General features: G+C 36.2%; 1 protein-coding gene across 3 annotated transcripts in view; it reads left to right on the top strand.

Moving 5' to 3' along the window:
- Positions 1-18917, top strand: part of TfIIB (transcription factor IIB) — a 133979-nt gene that overhangs the window by 29812 nt on the left and 85250 nt on the right. For all 3 annotated transcript variants that reach the window (XM_089102781.1, XM_089102783.1, XM_089102782.1), the window contains exon 4: positions 6276-6459. In XM_089102781.1, the coding sequence (XP_088958907.1) occupies positions 6276-6459 (184 nt within the window). The remainder of the gene's footprint in view (positions 1-6275; positions 6460-18917) is intronic.

Genomic DNA, 18917 nt, shown 5'->3' with positions numbered 1-18917 from the left:
TAACTTACAGTACTGGAAAAACTGCAAAAAAAATACCAAAGCCATCTTGTTCTTGTATTTCTTAGTTTTTTGAAATGGAATACCTTGGCAATATTAGTTTTGTAATGACTTTTTTCATCTTAGTTAAAAAAAAAAAGTAATCCGATTAATGATGCTTCTTGACTACTAGGGTCCCTGCGTTGGCTCTGCAGTGTGTTGCTACATCCGGGTTCGATCTGGGCCCCGTATTGGCAAGCTAAGAGCAAACCCACTGCACGATTACAGTACTCAGTTAAAAAAAAAGAAAACCCAACAGCAGAGTCTGAAAGAAGTTCCAAAAAGAACCAAATGCTAGATGGCGTTTTTTAGACATTGTTTTAGATGGCGCTGTTCGGTAATTGTGCCCTCATAGTGATTAAGCACCTTTTTTTTTACTTCTCTGCTAAAACATTAAAGTGACAGACAACACTCTTTGGCTTTGGTATTGGCGATATAAGCATGAAGTGTGCAAATGATGTCAAGCGCTGTGAGAAAAAAAACTTTGTAAGAGGTGCTTGCCTGCGTTAATTAAGACTTCTTTAGAATATGAGCCCTTCAAAAACTGTTGAAAATAAGTAAAACAGAAATCAGTCTTCCTTTTTAAAATCTTCTGTTCAAATTCGTAATAGTATATGTTATTTTCTGCAATGAAAGTTTGGTAAACAAATAAAGCGAATATATAAAATTATTTAACAGCTAAATCATTAGTTCGGAAATATATAGTATTTTTCAATGCCTTAAATCTTTATTTAAGCAAAGAACATATTTTAATATGTTCTCTTTATATTCTTACAGCTGTTTTATTTTTTTTCCTTTATTTATATCTTTTATCTAGTCTCCAAGATACCTAATGATGTCTGTAATTAAAAAAGTAATTTATTGGTTTTATTTTTACTCAGAGAAATTGCCTATGGATTATTTTTGCGTAGCCAATTGGCTGAGTCTATCACAAATAGTAAGCTGTACGAAATATGTGGTTCAATCCTGCTTGCTAGGGTATAATAACGGAAAGGTTGAAATGAATAGAACACGTTCTGCAGATGAAAGATGGCAGATTGTCAAAGATCATTCTTGTCGTCCAACCGTCTGAACCAAACGAAAGATCAAGGAAAATAGGAGGGTATAAAGAGGGAGGCTTTGAGCAGATTGGAATAGAGGAGGAGTGTATGTAGCTGTGTTGGCCTCATGCGGCTTGGTGCGGCAATGAATTGTTAGTAGTAGTAGCAGTATGGTTTTTGTCAAGTGAATATAAGCAGCAAGGTTGAATTTGTTTTGAATATGGTTTAGATACATGATATCAAGATGTACAGAAATACTTTCTGTAATTGAATAACCATTTATTCAAGAAATTCTGCTCAGATTATATTCATACTGGGACACACTTGTAGAGGAGTGGGGAGGGGAGAATATCCAATTGAAACGGGTCGAAAGTATCTCTCTAACGAAAAATCATTCATTTATAAATTTGAAATGTTTTTCCTCGTCTTAGCGTTCTCTAGAAGGAAACATGTTAATGAAATAGCTTTTACTTCATAAAATTCATAGAAATTGTAGTCAACAGATTTTCTATGTGCTTCTACTTTCATTCACTGTATTTTCTATAAATATATTAATTTCCTTTGTTTCTAAAATTGCATGCCTTTGTATTCGAAATGTTTGCGATAACAACGCTATCTATATTTTCACCATCATCTTTATTTCTATATTTACATTTGTTTGCTTCACTTTTTTTTATATTTTACATTTTTTGATGTATCATATTTATGTTGTTGTTGTTTGGGTTTTGATGCGTTCGACCAATAGGTCATATGCGTTTGTATCACTTGATTTTTATGTGCCTTATGTAATCACTGGCTTGCTTGGGTGTCACTTCAGTCAATATTCACCGAATTTGTACATGTATCACTTTTCTTGCTATTGGTAGGGGGCTATTCATTCGCAGTAATTGCATGTGTTGAAAAACGGGATTCAAAATAATACAATTACGCTTCATCATACTGCAATTGTAATACATATACAACGCAATTATAATAAATAATACAATTTCAATTTATAACCTGTCACATAATTCCAGATATAAAAATATAAAAAATTAAAATAACTCTAAAATAAAAATATGTAGGGAGTGAAAAAAGAAGAATCTTATAGGGAATTTGAACCGAACGACCAGTCTTAAAAACTCTACCTAATGAGTTTGTGCTTAGTCTTCTAGCCCAAGGTGAAGGTGTGGTATCCCAGAGCGTCAGTAGTCCACCACATGTTGTATAGGCTCTGTCCCAATGTGCATTTTAATATCTTTTAAAATGATGGACAATATTATCCTGTTTTAAAAACGTTTCTTGGAGTAAAAAAATATCCGGTGCGTGCATGACTAAACAATTTTCTAGTTCTTTTCTTTTGGTTTCGTTAAATCCCCGAATGTTTAATTGAAACACTGAAAGAGAACTGGCCATTGGTCTGTGAAAGGGCTAACCTAGGTCTCTGTAGCTTAGTCATAGCATCTTCTGGGCTAGGTATAGACTCCTTTTCCTTACGTTTCCTTTCCACTTTGCCAGGGCTATTGGTATCTGCTGACATGATACTGGTGGAAGGGCTGGAACATTCTCTGTTGAAGTTATCAATTGTGCTATTCAGGCTAAAACCTGTATTTTGGAGACTAGTGGCACTAACTGTGAAACCAGTTTGCAAAGTGACGCTATAATCTGGGTCAGATCAGAGATCTGCCTCGCAACACCTTCATACATGGTCATGTACTTCTTGTTGAGATCCTCAACTGGAGGTTGATTAGGTGTCAGTGGAGGGAAGGAGTCTATGTGTACCAGGGGGACATGTTTCGTATGTATTCGAAGTCCCTTCTTCAAGACCTCAGCAGCAGTCCTCATTGGGACATTATTGGTAAAAGAGTAAGCAACAATAGCTTTCTTCTCTATGAGTAGACACTCCTTAGAGTTAGTAGCATGCTTTTCATCGCAGTTTGGGCACTTAAGTACCTGCTCTTCCTTTACTGTCTTGGATTGGGGCTTCAAGGGTGTGTGGTCCACTACATAGTTGGCATCTTCTGCCTCTGTGGCAATTTGAAGCCATGTGACCAAAATGTTGGCAATTGAAGGACTATATTGCCCGGGGGATAAACTGCTTTACTGTTTACCTTGTACCTCAAACGGAGATTTTCAGTGGGAGCTGAACATCCTGATTGTAGGTACAAACCAAAGGGATAACCATAGGACTTGGATTTTTAAACGCCATTGTTGCTTGTTGGATTCTATCATCATCTTGGACCTCCCTAATAAAATCACCTATATTGGTGACCTCCTCAAATGGGATGAATACAATACCTTTTCTGTTTCTGATTAAAGTGGGGTTGGAGCTAGGACCAAGCACAAACTTTACCCTACAACAATTTACTGCTATATCTGAGATGGAAAGTGTAGCAGTAGCTGCTGATTGGTTTACAGGTATTATGATAATAGATCCATCTGGTCCAAGTCTTTCTAACGTTGAGCCATAATGGCCCCTACACTCATGTTTTTGGAGGTGTTCCGACAGTTTTTTTTTGCAAGAACTGTTCGACTCCCTAATGTCAACAGCTTACTGGTCTCATTTCGACCATCAACTACTAAGGCCAACATCCTTACACTACAATTATTTAGGTCAGGAGTGACTGGACTACTAACTGTCCTGTCTACTACTACTACTAACAACTCACCGCAGCACCAAGCCGCTTGAGGCTAACACAGCTACGCACGCTCCTCCGCCACCCCAATCTATTCAAAGCCTCCCTTTTTACACCCGCCCACGAAGTTCCCATTTCCTTTAAATCTTTCTTTATGACGTCCTCGCACCCCAAACGGGGACGACCTGATTTCCGTTTAGCCCTAGACGGTTGGCCGAAAAGAACAATCTTCGGCAATCTGTCATCCTTCATCCAAACAACGTGCCCTAGCCACCTCCACCTTTCTTTCATTATAGCCCTAGAGAGCGGTAGCAATTTCTCTGGAAAACATCTAGCAAATCTTCATCCGCTTTTCGGAGCGTCCATGCTTCAGAGCCGTATTTGACTACTGTCATCACTGTAGCTTCTAATATTCTATTCTTGGTTTGCAGACTTCTCTTCCTATTCTTCCAGAATTTTTTTTTAACTGTGAAAAAAACATCCTGAGCATTGGCTATTCTACTTGTAACATCTTCACTGCTCCCACCATCTTTACTAATAATACTACCAAGGTAAGTGAAGCTGCCATCCTGATCAATCTTTTCATTACCCAACGTCAGCTTTTCATCTTCACTTATTCCTAGCCTTACTGACTTAGTCTTCCTAACATTAATTTTCAAACCTATTCTAGCACCCTGAACTCGCAAAACCTCTAAAACTTCATTCATTTTACTCACACTTTCATCTAGGATGCTTAAATCATCAGCATAATCCAAGTCCAGGAGACTTTTTCCTCCCCATTTGATTCCGTAGTCTCCCATTGCCTTTCCTGTGTTCCTTAAGACAAAGTCCATCAAAATAATCCATATAAAGGGGGATAGAACACAAACCTGCTTAACTCCTCATTTAATACAAAACCAGCTGCTAACCTCATTTCCTACCTTAACCGCAACAGTGTTATTCTCGTAGATAGCACTAATCACTTTAATGTATTTGTCTGGTATACCATACAAGGATAAAAACTTTATGAAAGCTCTTCTATCAACAGAATCAAACACTTGCTCATAATATATAAAACTGAAGACCAAAGGTGTTTGAACAATCAGACACTTCTCAATTGTAAGCCTAAGAGTGAAAATTTGATAAAGGCAATCCTCTAACTTCTCTAAAACCGCACTGTGTTTCTATTAAAACCTCGTCCATAGCCTTTCTCAGTTTAAAAAGTATATTATTACTAAGTAATTTGCCAACTACAGGAATTAAAATGATACGTTTGTAACTACCACACCCACTCTTATCACCTTTCTTATAAAGTGGCTTAATTAAGGTTTTCCTAAAATTGATAGGTACTTCCCCTTTTTCAAAAATCATATTCATAATCTTCAGTAACTTGTTTCTAACCTCAGAGCCACCATATTTAAGAAACCCATTTACCACCCTATCAACACCTGGAGCCTTATTATTAACTGTTCTGTCGTTCATCACAAATAAATTAAAATACCCATAGGTTAAAAATAAACAGGTAAAACAACAATTTAAAGTCTCCAAAAAATATGAAATAAATAAAATATATAGAAGCCGGGGGAGGGGGGAGACCCCAGTCAATAGTAAATTAAACAGGCAAAAAAGAAAAAAAAGTAGGTACTGCAATAAGTGTCAAAGCAGAGTTAAAGTGGGTGGATAAGCAGTCCGAAGCACATTGGAATTTGATAATTGCAATATGCAAGATTAGAGGAGACTTAGCAGCAAGCAATTTATCAGTCAAAGCAAGCCGAAAGCCAAATAGTGCCCCGCAATACAAGTGTACAGGCGTCAGAGAGCCTAAGGGGAGAGCCCCTTGTGATTTAATCCACAAACCGTGCCATAGAGCTATCCCAACTAGGGAAATAGGAACTTCAAAGATATTTGGTTTATTTCAATCTCAATTCCTCTGCCATTGATAGTTATTCAATTAAATAAATTTCAATTAAAGTAATATTCAATGAAAGTAATTAAATAAATTACCATCTAGTAATTATATTTAAAATATAGACAGCGTTGTTATCGCTAGCTTTTCAAATACAAACACACGGAACATAGACTGTGCATATTATGAAGTAAGAATTGTCGTGGTGGTTCTCGCCTTTCTTGCGCCCGGGGCAAAATCTTGATTAGCCCCCTCCCCCTGCCTCCCAAAAAATTTTCGGGCCAAATTTGTACGAAATTTCTATTTACAAAAAAAAGGAGATGAATTAATTAATAATTTATTTTTTAATTTATTATTTAAGTTATGTGAGTATTTATTTATTATTTTAATTATATTATTTAATGATTTTTAAATTCATTTTTATTTTATTAGTTAATTAATAATTTATTAATTATTTTCATTTATTAATTGCGCCCCTCCTTCATTAATAAAATTTCAAAATTAAAAAATAATCATTAGATTATTTGTTTGAAATTTTGCGCCCCTAGAATTTCTGTGCCTGGGGCAAGTACACCCTCTGTCCCTCCCCTAAAACCCCTTGTGAATAATTGTTTTATTAATATGTGTCCTTCTGGAGAATGGAACGATTAAACTGATCCCCTAATGTTTAGATGCTTCACATTGTTTTCTTTTTTTCAGGGTTATTGATGTCGGGACAGAATGGAGAACTTTCAGCAATGAGAAAAGCGGTACTGATCCATCTCGTGTTGGTGGTCCGGAGAATCCTCTTTTTGGTGGTGGCGACCTGTCCACAATGATTGGACCAGCTGGTCCCGGCTCATTTGATGAGTCGGGATACGCAAGATATAATAACAGGCGTCAGGTAACTAGTGTGGATTGTTTTACTAGTTGGCCTTTAGTCTCCAATACTTATCATCCCGGCCATCCTTGGAAGAGGCTATATACTTGTTTAGTTCAGGATACACATTTTTTGCTAGTAACTTGCAAACAATTATTTAGAGATATGTATTTATTAAACCAAAGAAAACAGAAACAGTAATAACAGCCACCCCGAGAAGTAAAAAAAAACTTTTCCGAGGGGGTGGCAAAAATACATCAGAAAATAATACAGGACAAAGAAAAAAAAAATAGAGCAATATTGTGATCTAATCGGCACCACAAACCTTACAACAAACAAATTCAACAATACTATTAAAATCATACTTCGAGAGGCCACAATAAGACACTCAGTTATTTATTTACACCCCCCCCCCAAAAAAAAAGAAAAGAACTAAAATTTATACTTAGTAAAAAGGATTTCTTTTATTTCTCTCTTAAAAAAAGGAATACCATTATTATTTTTAAAACTCTGATCTAGATTATTCCAACTTCTAATTCCCCTATGAATCACAGAAAATGTCGACCGGGTCGAAACAATCAATGGAATATTAATGTCTCCAGAAGATTGAGCGTCATAATTGTGGATCATATATCTCAAATTAACTAAACTGTCAAAACATGAAAGATTTGTACCATTATGTTGCCTAAAAATAAACAAAAGTGTATATAACTCTCGTAGTCCAGAGGCTGGTAGTATCCTTATACGCTCGTAGACGTTCTGCACCACATCCCGGGGCTGCAGGCCAACCAACCAATAAACAGCGTTATTTTGAAGAACTCGAACGGGCCAGACAACGGAAGCAAATGTACCAAGCCAAACGCTACTACAATACAGAATATATGGATGGACAAGGGAAAAATAAAGTAGGCGTAGGACATTTGTAGGGAAAAAATTCTTAAGTTTTCTCATTATACCTAGGTTACGAGACAAAATTTTACTCACAGACTGTGTATGACACTTGAAGGATAGACTCTCATCAATATAAACCCCCAGGTACTTAATCGATAAAACATGCTTTAATACTCCACAATGTGTTTCGATTTCATTAATCCAAGGATAAAAAACAGGAGATCAGGAAAAAATGACAAATTTTGACTTCCCAAGATTAATCTTAAGCCTATTTACCCTCAACCAAGAATATAACCTACCACATTATCTTTCATTGATGTCAGGAATAATTCTCCATCTTGCAGCGCTGATGGCCACTGTGTCATCCGAAAATAATGACACAGTTTCATTAGAGACTTTTAGCCATATCCCTAACGCTGAAACAACAATTAATGGACACAATAAGGCATATCATTAACAAACATAAGGAAAAGAATCGGGCCAATAGCAGATCCCTGTGGGACACTCCAACTGACTGGGCGCAATTCAGATTTTAAACAATTTATCTCTTCAAACCGATACCGGTTACTGAGGGAACTCCGTATAAGATCGAGAGCTTTACATCGGATCCCATAAACTTCACACTTTCAAGAGTAGACCATGGTCGACTGTGTCGAAAACCCTTCCTCAGGTCTAGAAATACTGCACCAACCTTAAATCCTTTGTCTAAAGCCACATTAATGATACTTGTCAAAAATATCAATGCATCCTGTCCTTTCTATTCTTCTGGAACCCAAACTGATTAATATTCGACAGATTAAAAGATTAAACTTCTCAAGAAATGTGGTTAACCGAGAACTAAAACATTTTTTAATAAGACGAATATAAGAAGTTTAGAATATAAGAAATTGTTTCAGAATATATTGCTTTTACAAGATGTATAGTATAGGCATATTTAAATATCAACACGCTCGGTATTGAAGTGAAATAAACCATTGCCAAAAAGAAGAGTGGTTTGTGAGCAAGAATTGTGGAAAAAAAGCAAGAGAGGAAAAATAGTTGCGGGGATGTTGTCATATTTCAATTTTTCGCATGTTAGTTTTTCCCGACTAAATGGTCAAATGCATTTTAATTAAATTAGATTGTTCCATTAAATTAGATTCCATTAAATCTGCTTAAGAGTTGAGTTGGATTTTTTTGGTAATATTTTCAAATAGCGTTTCCTTCTTGTGGACGTTAGCAGCTATCATTTTGAAAATAAGGTCTGTGAAAATGTTTGGATGTTTGGCTATAGTATTTTAGATTTTTTTTATTTAATATCAATTATTGGCAAAAAAAACTTAACATAAACACATCCCCTCTAAATGCCACCGCATGATATGGAGGAGGGATAACCAAACAAACAGAAAATAAACAAAAAAACTTAACGTCAACCTCAGAAGGGATTTAAAAACAAAACACAACTACAACATCATATACCCTGCCACCACTCGCTCAACACTCAACTCCTTCCTGACCACACCTCAATAAACATAATATATTACATTTAATGATTTAATATCAATCTAATCTATCAACTATGCATCCTATTATATTAATCATTAAAATCATATTTAGAAAACAATTTATTCTTCAACAGCGTTTTAAATTCACTTAAATTACTATTTTCATATTCTTATTTAACGAATTCCATAGCTTAGCTCCTCTAAAAACAAGAGAAAATCCCGACCTAGACGTAAGCAAATTATTAACATAAATTTTGTTCATTGACCTTGTGCCATGGGACATGAACCTCGTTAGCTTGCGTGAACACACTTAGAAAAGAAGCGAATTTACCTATGACGCAGTTATAAATAAAAACACCAGTATAAAAGTCACGGAGAGCAGCCGCTGGGAGTATTTTCAACCTAACATAAGCCTTTCGACACCTTTAAAAAGGGCTTAAACAAGCAAGTATTCTAGTAACAATATTTTGCAAAACTTGGACCGGACGAAGGATTGAGGAGAAAGTCCCCAGCCATATTCAACTACAATACAAAATTTAGGGGTGAATTAAACTGAAATATAAAATACGGGTTATTTCCTTCGGAATACAGTGTTTAAGTTTACGAATTGTGCCAACATTTTTTGCTAATTTTTTTGAAACTTTCTCAATATGACCTTTAAATGAGAGTGATTCATCAACAATAATACTAATGTATCGAACACTTGAATATCTTTTGAATAGATAGATATCTAGATATCTGATAATAGATAGATATCTGTTAGACAATGCAGTAACCAACAATTCAGTCGTGTTCGTACACACAATTGGAGCTGTGTCATCAGCAAACATCAGGAGAGAAACATTATATTCCTTTATTGGTAAAATCTGAAACCTTATTCCCAAGTGGCCGAATAGAAGAAGAAAGGTCATTAACATAAATAAAAAATAATAAAGGGTCTAAAATTGACCCTTGGGGTACACCGCATCTAATTAGCAATGGTTGAGAAATTGAGCCAGATATTTTTATTCTTTGCTAACGACCGGAAAGGAAACTAATCATCAAATTGAGAAATCGTACATTAACTCCATATCTTCGCAACTTTTCAACAAGTATAGAATGATCCTCTGTATCGAAAGATTTATGAACTCTAAAAATATTGTTGCAACTCGGTAACCTTAATCAAGAGCTTGATTTATACAAGTAGTTAGATATGCTATTGACTGATCCCTATTCATTTCTTTCCCGAAACCAAACTGATTAGGGTGTAATGTATTAAATTTTTAAAGATGTGTATAAAGTCTATTATTAATTAACTTTTCAATTATACGACTTAATAAGGGCAATACTAAAATGGGTTTGTAATTTGACACACTATTCCTCTCGCCTTTATTAAGTAGTGGAATCACATCTGCTGCTTAAAACAATCAGGGAATATGCCAGCTTTAAAGCAAGTTTTAATCAATCCAACAAAATCTTCTAAAATTGTTGGTAGAATGTATTTTATCACCTTTAAATTTAATTTGTCACCTCCAGCTGAACTTGACTTCATACTACGAACAATATTATCCACCTCCGTACAATTTGTTGGCGTTAAATGAGCGAAACATCAATACCTGCCGGTAAAAACCTTTCAAATTTATATCCTGTGGTGGCTGAATAATCTATGATAGGTTTGACCCTCTATTTGAAAAATATTCACAAAACATTTCGGAAATTATCACAGGGTCCACCAAAAGATTATCTTCTCCTTCTTTAATAGCGTAAGACTTACCGTCTTGGGGGTCACCAACTACGCTTTTGATAATTTGCCACATCTTCTTAGGGGGGCCTTCAGTTTCTTTCAACTTACAATGATAATAATTTCGCATCACAGCTCTTAAAACACAATTTAAAACATTTCTATACTTTTTCTAAACTGAAATAGATTCTTCACTTTTTTCAATATGCATACGTTTAAATAAAAAATTTCCATGACGAATGCAAAAGACTAAATTCTTATAAAGGCTATTTGCTATATAGATAGTGAATGATTTTCAAAAATAAAAATACAACATAAAACGTTCATTAAAAAAAAAAAATTATTTATTTTTTGAAAATATAATACAGACCGGAAATTATTATCAAATAACGTTTGAACCTCTAACAAAGAATGGGTAAATCGTGGATTTAAAGTTATCCCAGTATTGTCACCAAGGATGCTTGAAAAAGATTTTCAGAGAAATGAGATAAAGCAGTATTTCTGAAACCGCTCTTTTTTCTCGGAGGTACCGGTTTCTTTTTCTAATTTCGGCTTTAGTCTCATTTTGGCCTCAAAGAGGTTTTATGCTGAATACTTTGCTTTTCATCTTATTATTTCCAGTTGCAATTACCATTAAACAAACTAAAAATCTAAACCTGGTTTTAGGGCCAAGGCAGCCATGTTGAATTATATTAGCACTCCCTGCTAAGTGAATAACCTTTCGAAACAATCCTCTTCTTCTTTTTCTGGTAGATTGATGTAAAGTAAATCAATGGCGAAAACATGGATCTAAGCTAAAAAACAGATCTTTATGAAACTAGTGCTGGCATCTAACTTTGGTAATAGGTGCTGGCATCTAACTTTGTATAAGTAACAATAATAGATACCGCATTTATTTGCTGGAACCTGTAGCTTCTAACCAGAGACTAAAGATATTTAATACACATGTCCAAGTGAAATTTTTTTTATTAATCAATAAATTTTCTTCCGAAAATGTTTTCGTGAGTATTGCCTGTCAAGAGTTTTCTTGGGATTACATGTTATTTTCAACCCTATGGTTGTATCATAAATATTGCTTAAAAAATGTACTCGTTGCTTAATAAACCTAGCAAACTGTCTTCCAACATGCACCATCATCATCACAAACCGCTTCAAGGCATAATTATTTACCCTGACCCTTGTTTAACATTGCAGCTTTGGCCAGTTGGACGTTTGTAGTACTAACATTTTCACTGCAATTTTGAAATTGTTTATTATGAATTTCTGTGTGTAATACGCATAAAACTATTTTAAATTTGCTCATATTAAATGCAATTTATGATGTGTATTAATGCATAGTAAAAGTGATAGCTATTTTAACCTTTAAGATTCACTAAGTATAAATATGATTTTAAGCTTTTGATGATGGGTAAAAGTATAGAGAAAGTACATTTTGGTAAGAAATTTGATTAAATAGCTTCAAAATTAAATATTTATCAATGTTGTGAAGATTGATAGCAATCTACTAAATTGGCATGGTTATAATGTTTTTTTATATTCTTTGATATTCATCCCTAAAAAAAGGAAATTCCATTGTGGCGTACAAAGTTATTAGTGAAAGCTGCCAAGGTTGTATTTTCACTCATTGGATTCATATAAGTGTACTGCTGGCTCTGTATGGTGGGGGGCATATCGTGAATATCATGATCTGAGGGGTCGGTTCTTTATTTTAAATTGTATCTAGGTTTTGTCTTTGATGTTAATTGTTGTTTTATGAAGCTCTCTTGTGGCATGCAAATTTGTAACTGAAAGCTGTCTAAATTTTTTGGGCTCAGTGGATTCGCCTAATAGTAAATGAAAAGTATGAAAGTAAATTGCAACCTAGCCAGGGCGTGGCAAATCCTCTGAAGTGCTTTTAAAAACGACAGAGGTCGAAGACCGAGGGTGATTTCTTACTAAGTTGAGTAAGGAGGGGAGTATAACAGACGTCCTGGATTAATCTGGAACAAGATTGTGATTTTTCTTATCAACAGATCCGTATGAGCGTAAATTGTGTAAAAGTAAAGTTCAACTAAGCTAGGGCGCGGTGTTCTCTTTGTTGTTTTCTCAGGGAATACACTGGACGTACCCAAAAAAAAATGACAGCTATTTAAACCTTTTAAGATTTATTGAAGGTTATAAGGATCTTTAGCTTTGATAATGGTCCTAAGTATAGAGAGAGTACATTTTAACTAAAATTTGGATTAAATAATTGTTCAAAATAAACATTTATAAATTTAGGGAAGATTGTTAACCATCTACTAAGTTTTCATAGTCAAAATGTTGTTTTTTTTGTTTGTGATATTTATCATTTCTTCTCAAGTTTCCTTATGGCGTATAAAGTGAGGAGAGAAAAATATCAAGATCTTGCTCAATGGATTTATTTAAGTCTAAATAAACTATATAAGTGTAGTGCAACCAAGGGGAGCATGACCTTTCCTCTGATGTGCTCCCAGGAAAAACCAAAGTAGAAGACCAAGGATATTTTTTTATTAAATATTCCGCAAGTAGGAGAATATAATAAATGATGAAAGGATAACGTTCGTCCTGAGCCATTGATGGCGCGTAGGGCGTCGAATCGACGTATAAAGATCCGCTCGGTTTCGTGTAGATGCAAATAAAAATTACGTAAAAGTAAAGTGTAATCTGGCTAAAATTTACTGGCCAGCCTCTTGTGACACATATCATAAGAGTCCACCGATGGAGATACCTTGGCCATGTACTACGTATAGACAATCTCCGACGATCAAATGCAGCGCTCCATTGGCAGCCCCTCGCCGCAGGGGCAGACCCAGAAACACCCTGCGCCAAACGTACCAGACAGATCTCCGTAACCTGCACACATCAATCCAACCTCAGTGGGAGGACATACTTGCAGCAGCAAACCGGCGGGAAGATTGGCGGCTCCTTCTTGCTGCCCTGGGTGCCTCTGGAGGCACAGGCGGATCTAAGGTAAGGTAAGGTAAAGTGTAATCAAGCTAAAGTGGGGTGCTTCCTTTGAGATTTTGTTTGAAAATACGAAGATTGCACCCATATAATAATTTTACTGAATAACCTGTCAGGAGGAGAGCATGCCAGAAGTCCTTGATTATACTGGACCAAGATAATAGAACGCACCCCAAGAGTAATTTTACTAAATAGTCTGTCATGAGAAGAGCATGCCAGAAGTCCTTGATTATACTGGACCAAGATAATAGAACGCACCCCAAGAGTAATTTTACTAAATAGTCTGTCATGAGAAGAGCATGCCAGAAGTCCTTGATTATACTGGACCAAGATAATAGAACGCACCCCAAGAGTAATTTTAATAAATAGTCTGTCATGAGAAGAGCATGCCAGAAGTCCTTGATTTTACTGGACCAAGATAATAGAACGCACCCCCAGAGTAATTTTACTAAATAGTCTGTCATGAGAAGAGCATGCCAGAAGTCCTTGATTGTACTGGACCAAGATAATAGAACGCACCCCAAGAGTAATTTTACTAAATAGTCTGTCATGAGAAGAGCATGCCAGAAGTCCTTGATTGTACTGGACCAAGATAATAGAACGCAACCCAATAGTAATTTTACTAAATAGTCTGTCATGAGAAGAGCATGCCAGAAGTCCTTGATTATACTGGACCAAGATAATAGAACGCACCCCAAGAGTAATTTTACTAAATAGTCTGTCATGAGAAGAGCATGCCAGAAGTCCTTGATTATACTGGACCAAGATAATAGAACGCACCCCAAGAGTAATTTTACTAAATAGTCTGTCATGAGAAGAGCATGCCAGAAGTCCTTGATTATACTGGACCAAGATAATAGAACGCACCCCAAGAGTAATTTTACTAAATAGTCTGGCATGAGAAGAGCATGCCAGAAGTCCTTGATTATACTGGACCAAGATAATAGAACGCACCCCAAGAGTAATTTTACTAAATAGTCTGTCATGAGAAGAGCATGCCAGAAGTCCTTGATTGTACTGGACCAAGATAATAGAACGCACCCCAAGAGTAATTTTACTAAATAGTCTGTCATGAGAAGAGCATGCCAGAAGTCCTTGATTGTACTGGACCAAGATAATAGAACGCACCCCAAGAGTAATTTTACTAAATAGTCTGTCATGAGAAGAGCATGCCAGAAGTCCTTGATTATACTGGACCAAGATAATAGAACGCACCCCAAGAGTAATTTTACTAAATAGTCTGTCATGAGAAGAGCATGCCAGAAGTCCTTGATTATACTGGACCAAGATAATAGAACGCACCCCAAGAGTAATTTTACTAAATAGTATGTCGAGAAGAGCATGCCAGAAGTCCTTGACTATACTGGACCAAGATAATAAAACGCACCCCAAGAGTAATTTTACTAAATAGTCTGTCATGAGAAGAGCATGCCAAACGTCCTCAATTACATTAGACCAACAATAGAAATTTTGTTTTGTTTACGGATTTGTATAAGTTTAAGTGAAAATCGCATAAAAATACACGGCAGTAAGATAGGTTATAGTGTTTCCTTTGGCGTTTTTTTCAGGAATTAGAAAGATTGCATTAAAAAAATCATTTTACGAAATAATCTTTGAGAAGGAGAGCTCGCCAGCCAAAATAACGTGGAACCAGACAACGAAAAGTTTCCTTATTTCTTGAAGGCAACTAAAACTGTAAATGTGGGTGGATTAGTTGTGGACGTTTGTCAGTGTCTCAACTTGGATGGGTAAGTAACATGACATGTTTGTTGTAGAAGTAAATACCAATTAAACATATCTAGAATGGGATGGGAAATTAAGAAAATAATTTAAGGAAATTGTAACTTTATAGGAGGAAAATAGAGTGAAACGTTGAACAGATTGGGGGAGGGAAAGTGCACACATCTGTGTTGGTCTCAAGGAGTTTGGTGATGCAAAGAGTTGTTAGTAGTAGGAGTAGTCTGGAAGTAGAAACATTGGCTGTTGTACATTTGTCTTTTTTTTTGCTTAGAAGTACCATGGTACTTTTCAGAGCAAGTGTCATGTACCATGTCATCTTGGTCGTAGTATCCTCAATAAAAATACACTTAACTAGAAACTTGTAGGAACAAACGTTTAAGATTATTTTGAATAATGACCCGGAGGCAGTTTTAAGGGGGAGGGGGCACTTGTCCCGGGCGTTTGAATTTTATGGGTGCAAAATTACAAATAAACAATCTAATGGTTATAATCATTTTATAATTTTAGAAATTTATTTTTATTAAAATAAAGTAGAGGGCGCAATTGGCAGTAAATATAAGCAAATAGGATATGACATTTTTATTTTCCCCATATCTTCATCCATTCCTAACGAGATAATTAATACTTTTGCAGATGCTAAAAAAAGAAAAGTTAGATTTAAATGAATGGAAAATTTGTTAATAAATGGAATTTGGCCTGAATTTTTTGGGGAAATATGGGGGGGGGGGGCTCTCAAAATGATTGAGAGCTTTCTTTCCGATTGTTAACTGCGGGTTGTTCTTGACGGGTCTATTTCCCGCGAATATCCAGTGAAAGCAGGGGTACCCCAGGGCAGTGTCTTGGGACCTACACTCTTCCTTATATACATAAACGACATGGGAGACAACCTCGCAAACCCTCTGCATCACTTTGCCGACGATACCACAACGTAATCAGCTGTCTCTAAGCGAGAAGACCCAACACAAGCCTCCCTTTCTCTGTAAATTGATCCTTTAAAAATTGATAAGTGGCCTGATGCAGAGATGATCAACTTCAATGCATCGAAAACAAAGGAGCTTCTAATTACCCGATCAAAGGTGCCACATGAACACCCCAGTTTCATCTTCAAAAATGAAGCTATAAAGAGAGTCGACGAGCTTCGTCTACTGGGGATTCATTTCTCCACCGATCTCTCTTGGAACAACCACCATGATCGGGTGAGAACCTTCTGCGCAAGAAAGCTGGGAGTTACTCTTCGCTGCAAAAACCTTCGTCCATCAAGCTCGATCGTCCCACTCTACAAGTCTTGCATCAGACCCATAGCTGAATATGGATGCCCGCTTTATGTTGGTGCTCCGAAAACGCTGTTGGCACCACCTCAGAAGATCCAGAATAGGGGAAATAGGGCGGGCTGCGCCACTGCACAAGATTTGATCATGCCTCTAAATAAAAGGTTTGATGTAACGTCGATGGCTGTTTTCTACAAGTACATGAATTCACCTCCCTTAGACGACCTCTCTCAAATTCTGCCCCCCTTTTTTCAGCTGACAAGGCAGACACGAATCTACACAGCTCGGTGCAATTATCTAAAAGAGGATACGCCTAATACCGTGTACTTGAGGAACAGCTTCATCCAGCGTTGCACTTTTTTCTAGAACAATATTCATGTAAATTTTATCCTTATAAATCCTTCTGTTAACATCATAAAAGAAAGGTTTAATAGACATTTAACACCTTGAGATCTTTGAACTACTTAAAAGAATAGAGGCTTTTCAGATCCTCCTAAGTATCTGACGCCATGAATATTGGAATAAAAAAAGTAAAAAAAAAAAAAAAAAAAAAAAAAGAAGCGAAAAGATAAAGCGATTTGTCTGGGGTTTTCAAGTGAACCAGTATTAAAAAAGGTCAGCAAATAAGCTTCATTAACTCCTGCACTAATCTCCCTGAATTTCTCTATCTTCTGCACTTAACTCGAGAAGTTAAATGTTCTTTTATAAGATTTCTGAGAAAATAGGTGTCGGCTTTTGATTTTCCGTCATTTATTTGGATCTGTTGTTCAAGCTCTGCAAGCTGTGGCAAGATCGCCCAGTCTATTCTAAATTAATTAAAAACAATTTCCACAAAAAAGTAAATAACTTCATTAAACCAATAATGAGCAAAAATAAAATCAAATAATCTACCAAGTGTGAAACTACCACAAATCAGCATCGATAAATAAACGAAACCCAAAACGAACAGAAATTACAATAAATACCCAAGTCAAACTCAAAACGAGCAGTAATTAAGATGAGTTGGGCTCAAAACCCATATGCCTTCCCAAGGCCAGAACAAAATTTGCACTTTATTAAAAACAAGTTAATATTTTTATTTTCATAACCTTAACGAATAAAATAATATTAACATTTTAATTGTTAAACATCAGTATATGTATATTAAACTGACAATGCAGATTCATTTGTATTTTTTTCAGTAAAGTGCAAATTTTGTTCTGGCCTTGGGATGGCATATGGGTTTGAGCCCAACTCATGTTAAATTCTGCTCGTTTTGAGTTTGAAGTGCCCTGGTCTAAACAAGAGAGAAAAAAAAAATAATACATTGTACCCACATCGATCCCTACTATAAAAATATTAAGCCTTCCAATCACTTTCGACTATTAAAAAGGGCACTAGACCTTTCAATTTCCACTCGAATGAGCCCTTTTTGAGTTTCTACAATAACGCTTTCTATAAACACCTTATATGCCCCCAGGGCATAAATTATAACCCTTTCCCTGAGGGTTGTGAAGGGTTGTCATTATCAAATACCTAATTTCCAGAACTTTCAACTACGTTGAAGAAAATTGCTATTCCAAAATTTTGATTGGGTGTTTTTAGGGAAATGGTTGATGTGAGAGGGGGGGTTAGTTGCCCTCCAATCACTTCTGACTATTATAAAGGGCACTAGCCCTTTCAATTTTTAAACGAATGAGCCCTTTTTGAAGTTTCTACCACAAAGCTTTCTATAAAAACCTTATATGCCCCAGGGCATAGCTTGCAACCCTTGCCCTGAGGGCTATGAGGGGGGTTGTTGTCCTCAAAGGCACAATTTCCGGACCTTTCAACTACGTTGAACAGAATGACTATCTCAAAATTTTGATTGGATGTGTTTGGGGAAATGGTGGACGTGAGAGGGGGGAGGTTACTTTCCCTTCCAATCTCTTTCGACTATTAAAAAGGGCACTAGCCGTTTCAGTTTCCTATCGAATGATTCCTTTTGAATTTTCTACGACAACGATTTCTATAAAAAAAACCTTATGTACCCCCAAGGCATAGCTTACAGCCCTTGCTCTGAAGGCTGTGGGGGGGGGGGGGGGTGTCATCCTCAAAAACATAATTTAAGGACTTTTTAGCTACGTCGAACAAAATGGCTATCTCAAAATTTTGATTGGATGTGTTTGCGGGTATGGTGTGTGTGAGAGGGTTGTTAGTTATCCTCCAATCACTTTTGACTATTAAAAAGGGCACAAGCCCTTCTAGTTTCCAATCAAATGAGCCCGTTTTGAAGTTTCTATAACATCACTATCTATAAAAACCTTGTATCCCCCCAGGCCATAACTTACAACCCTTTCCCCGAGGCCTCTGAGAGGGTTAAGATAAGATAAGATAAGTTTTATTCTTCATGAAATACACATATAATATTACATGTTATTAATCCCTCAAAGGCTC

Source organism: Artemia sp. Qi Xiang Cuo, chromosome 16 (assembly GCF_049724085.1).
Source record: "Artemia sp. Qi Xiang Cuo chromosome 16, ASM4972408v1, whole genome shotgun sequence".
NCBI lineage: Eukaryota > Metazoa > Arthropoda > Branchiopoda > Anostraca > Artemiidae > Artemia > Artemia sp. Qi Xiang Cuo.
The sequence above is the reverse complement of the archived record's forward strand: the minus strand, read 5'-3'. Positions and strand labels throughout refer to the sequence as shown.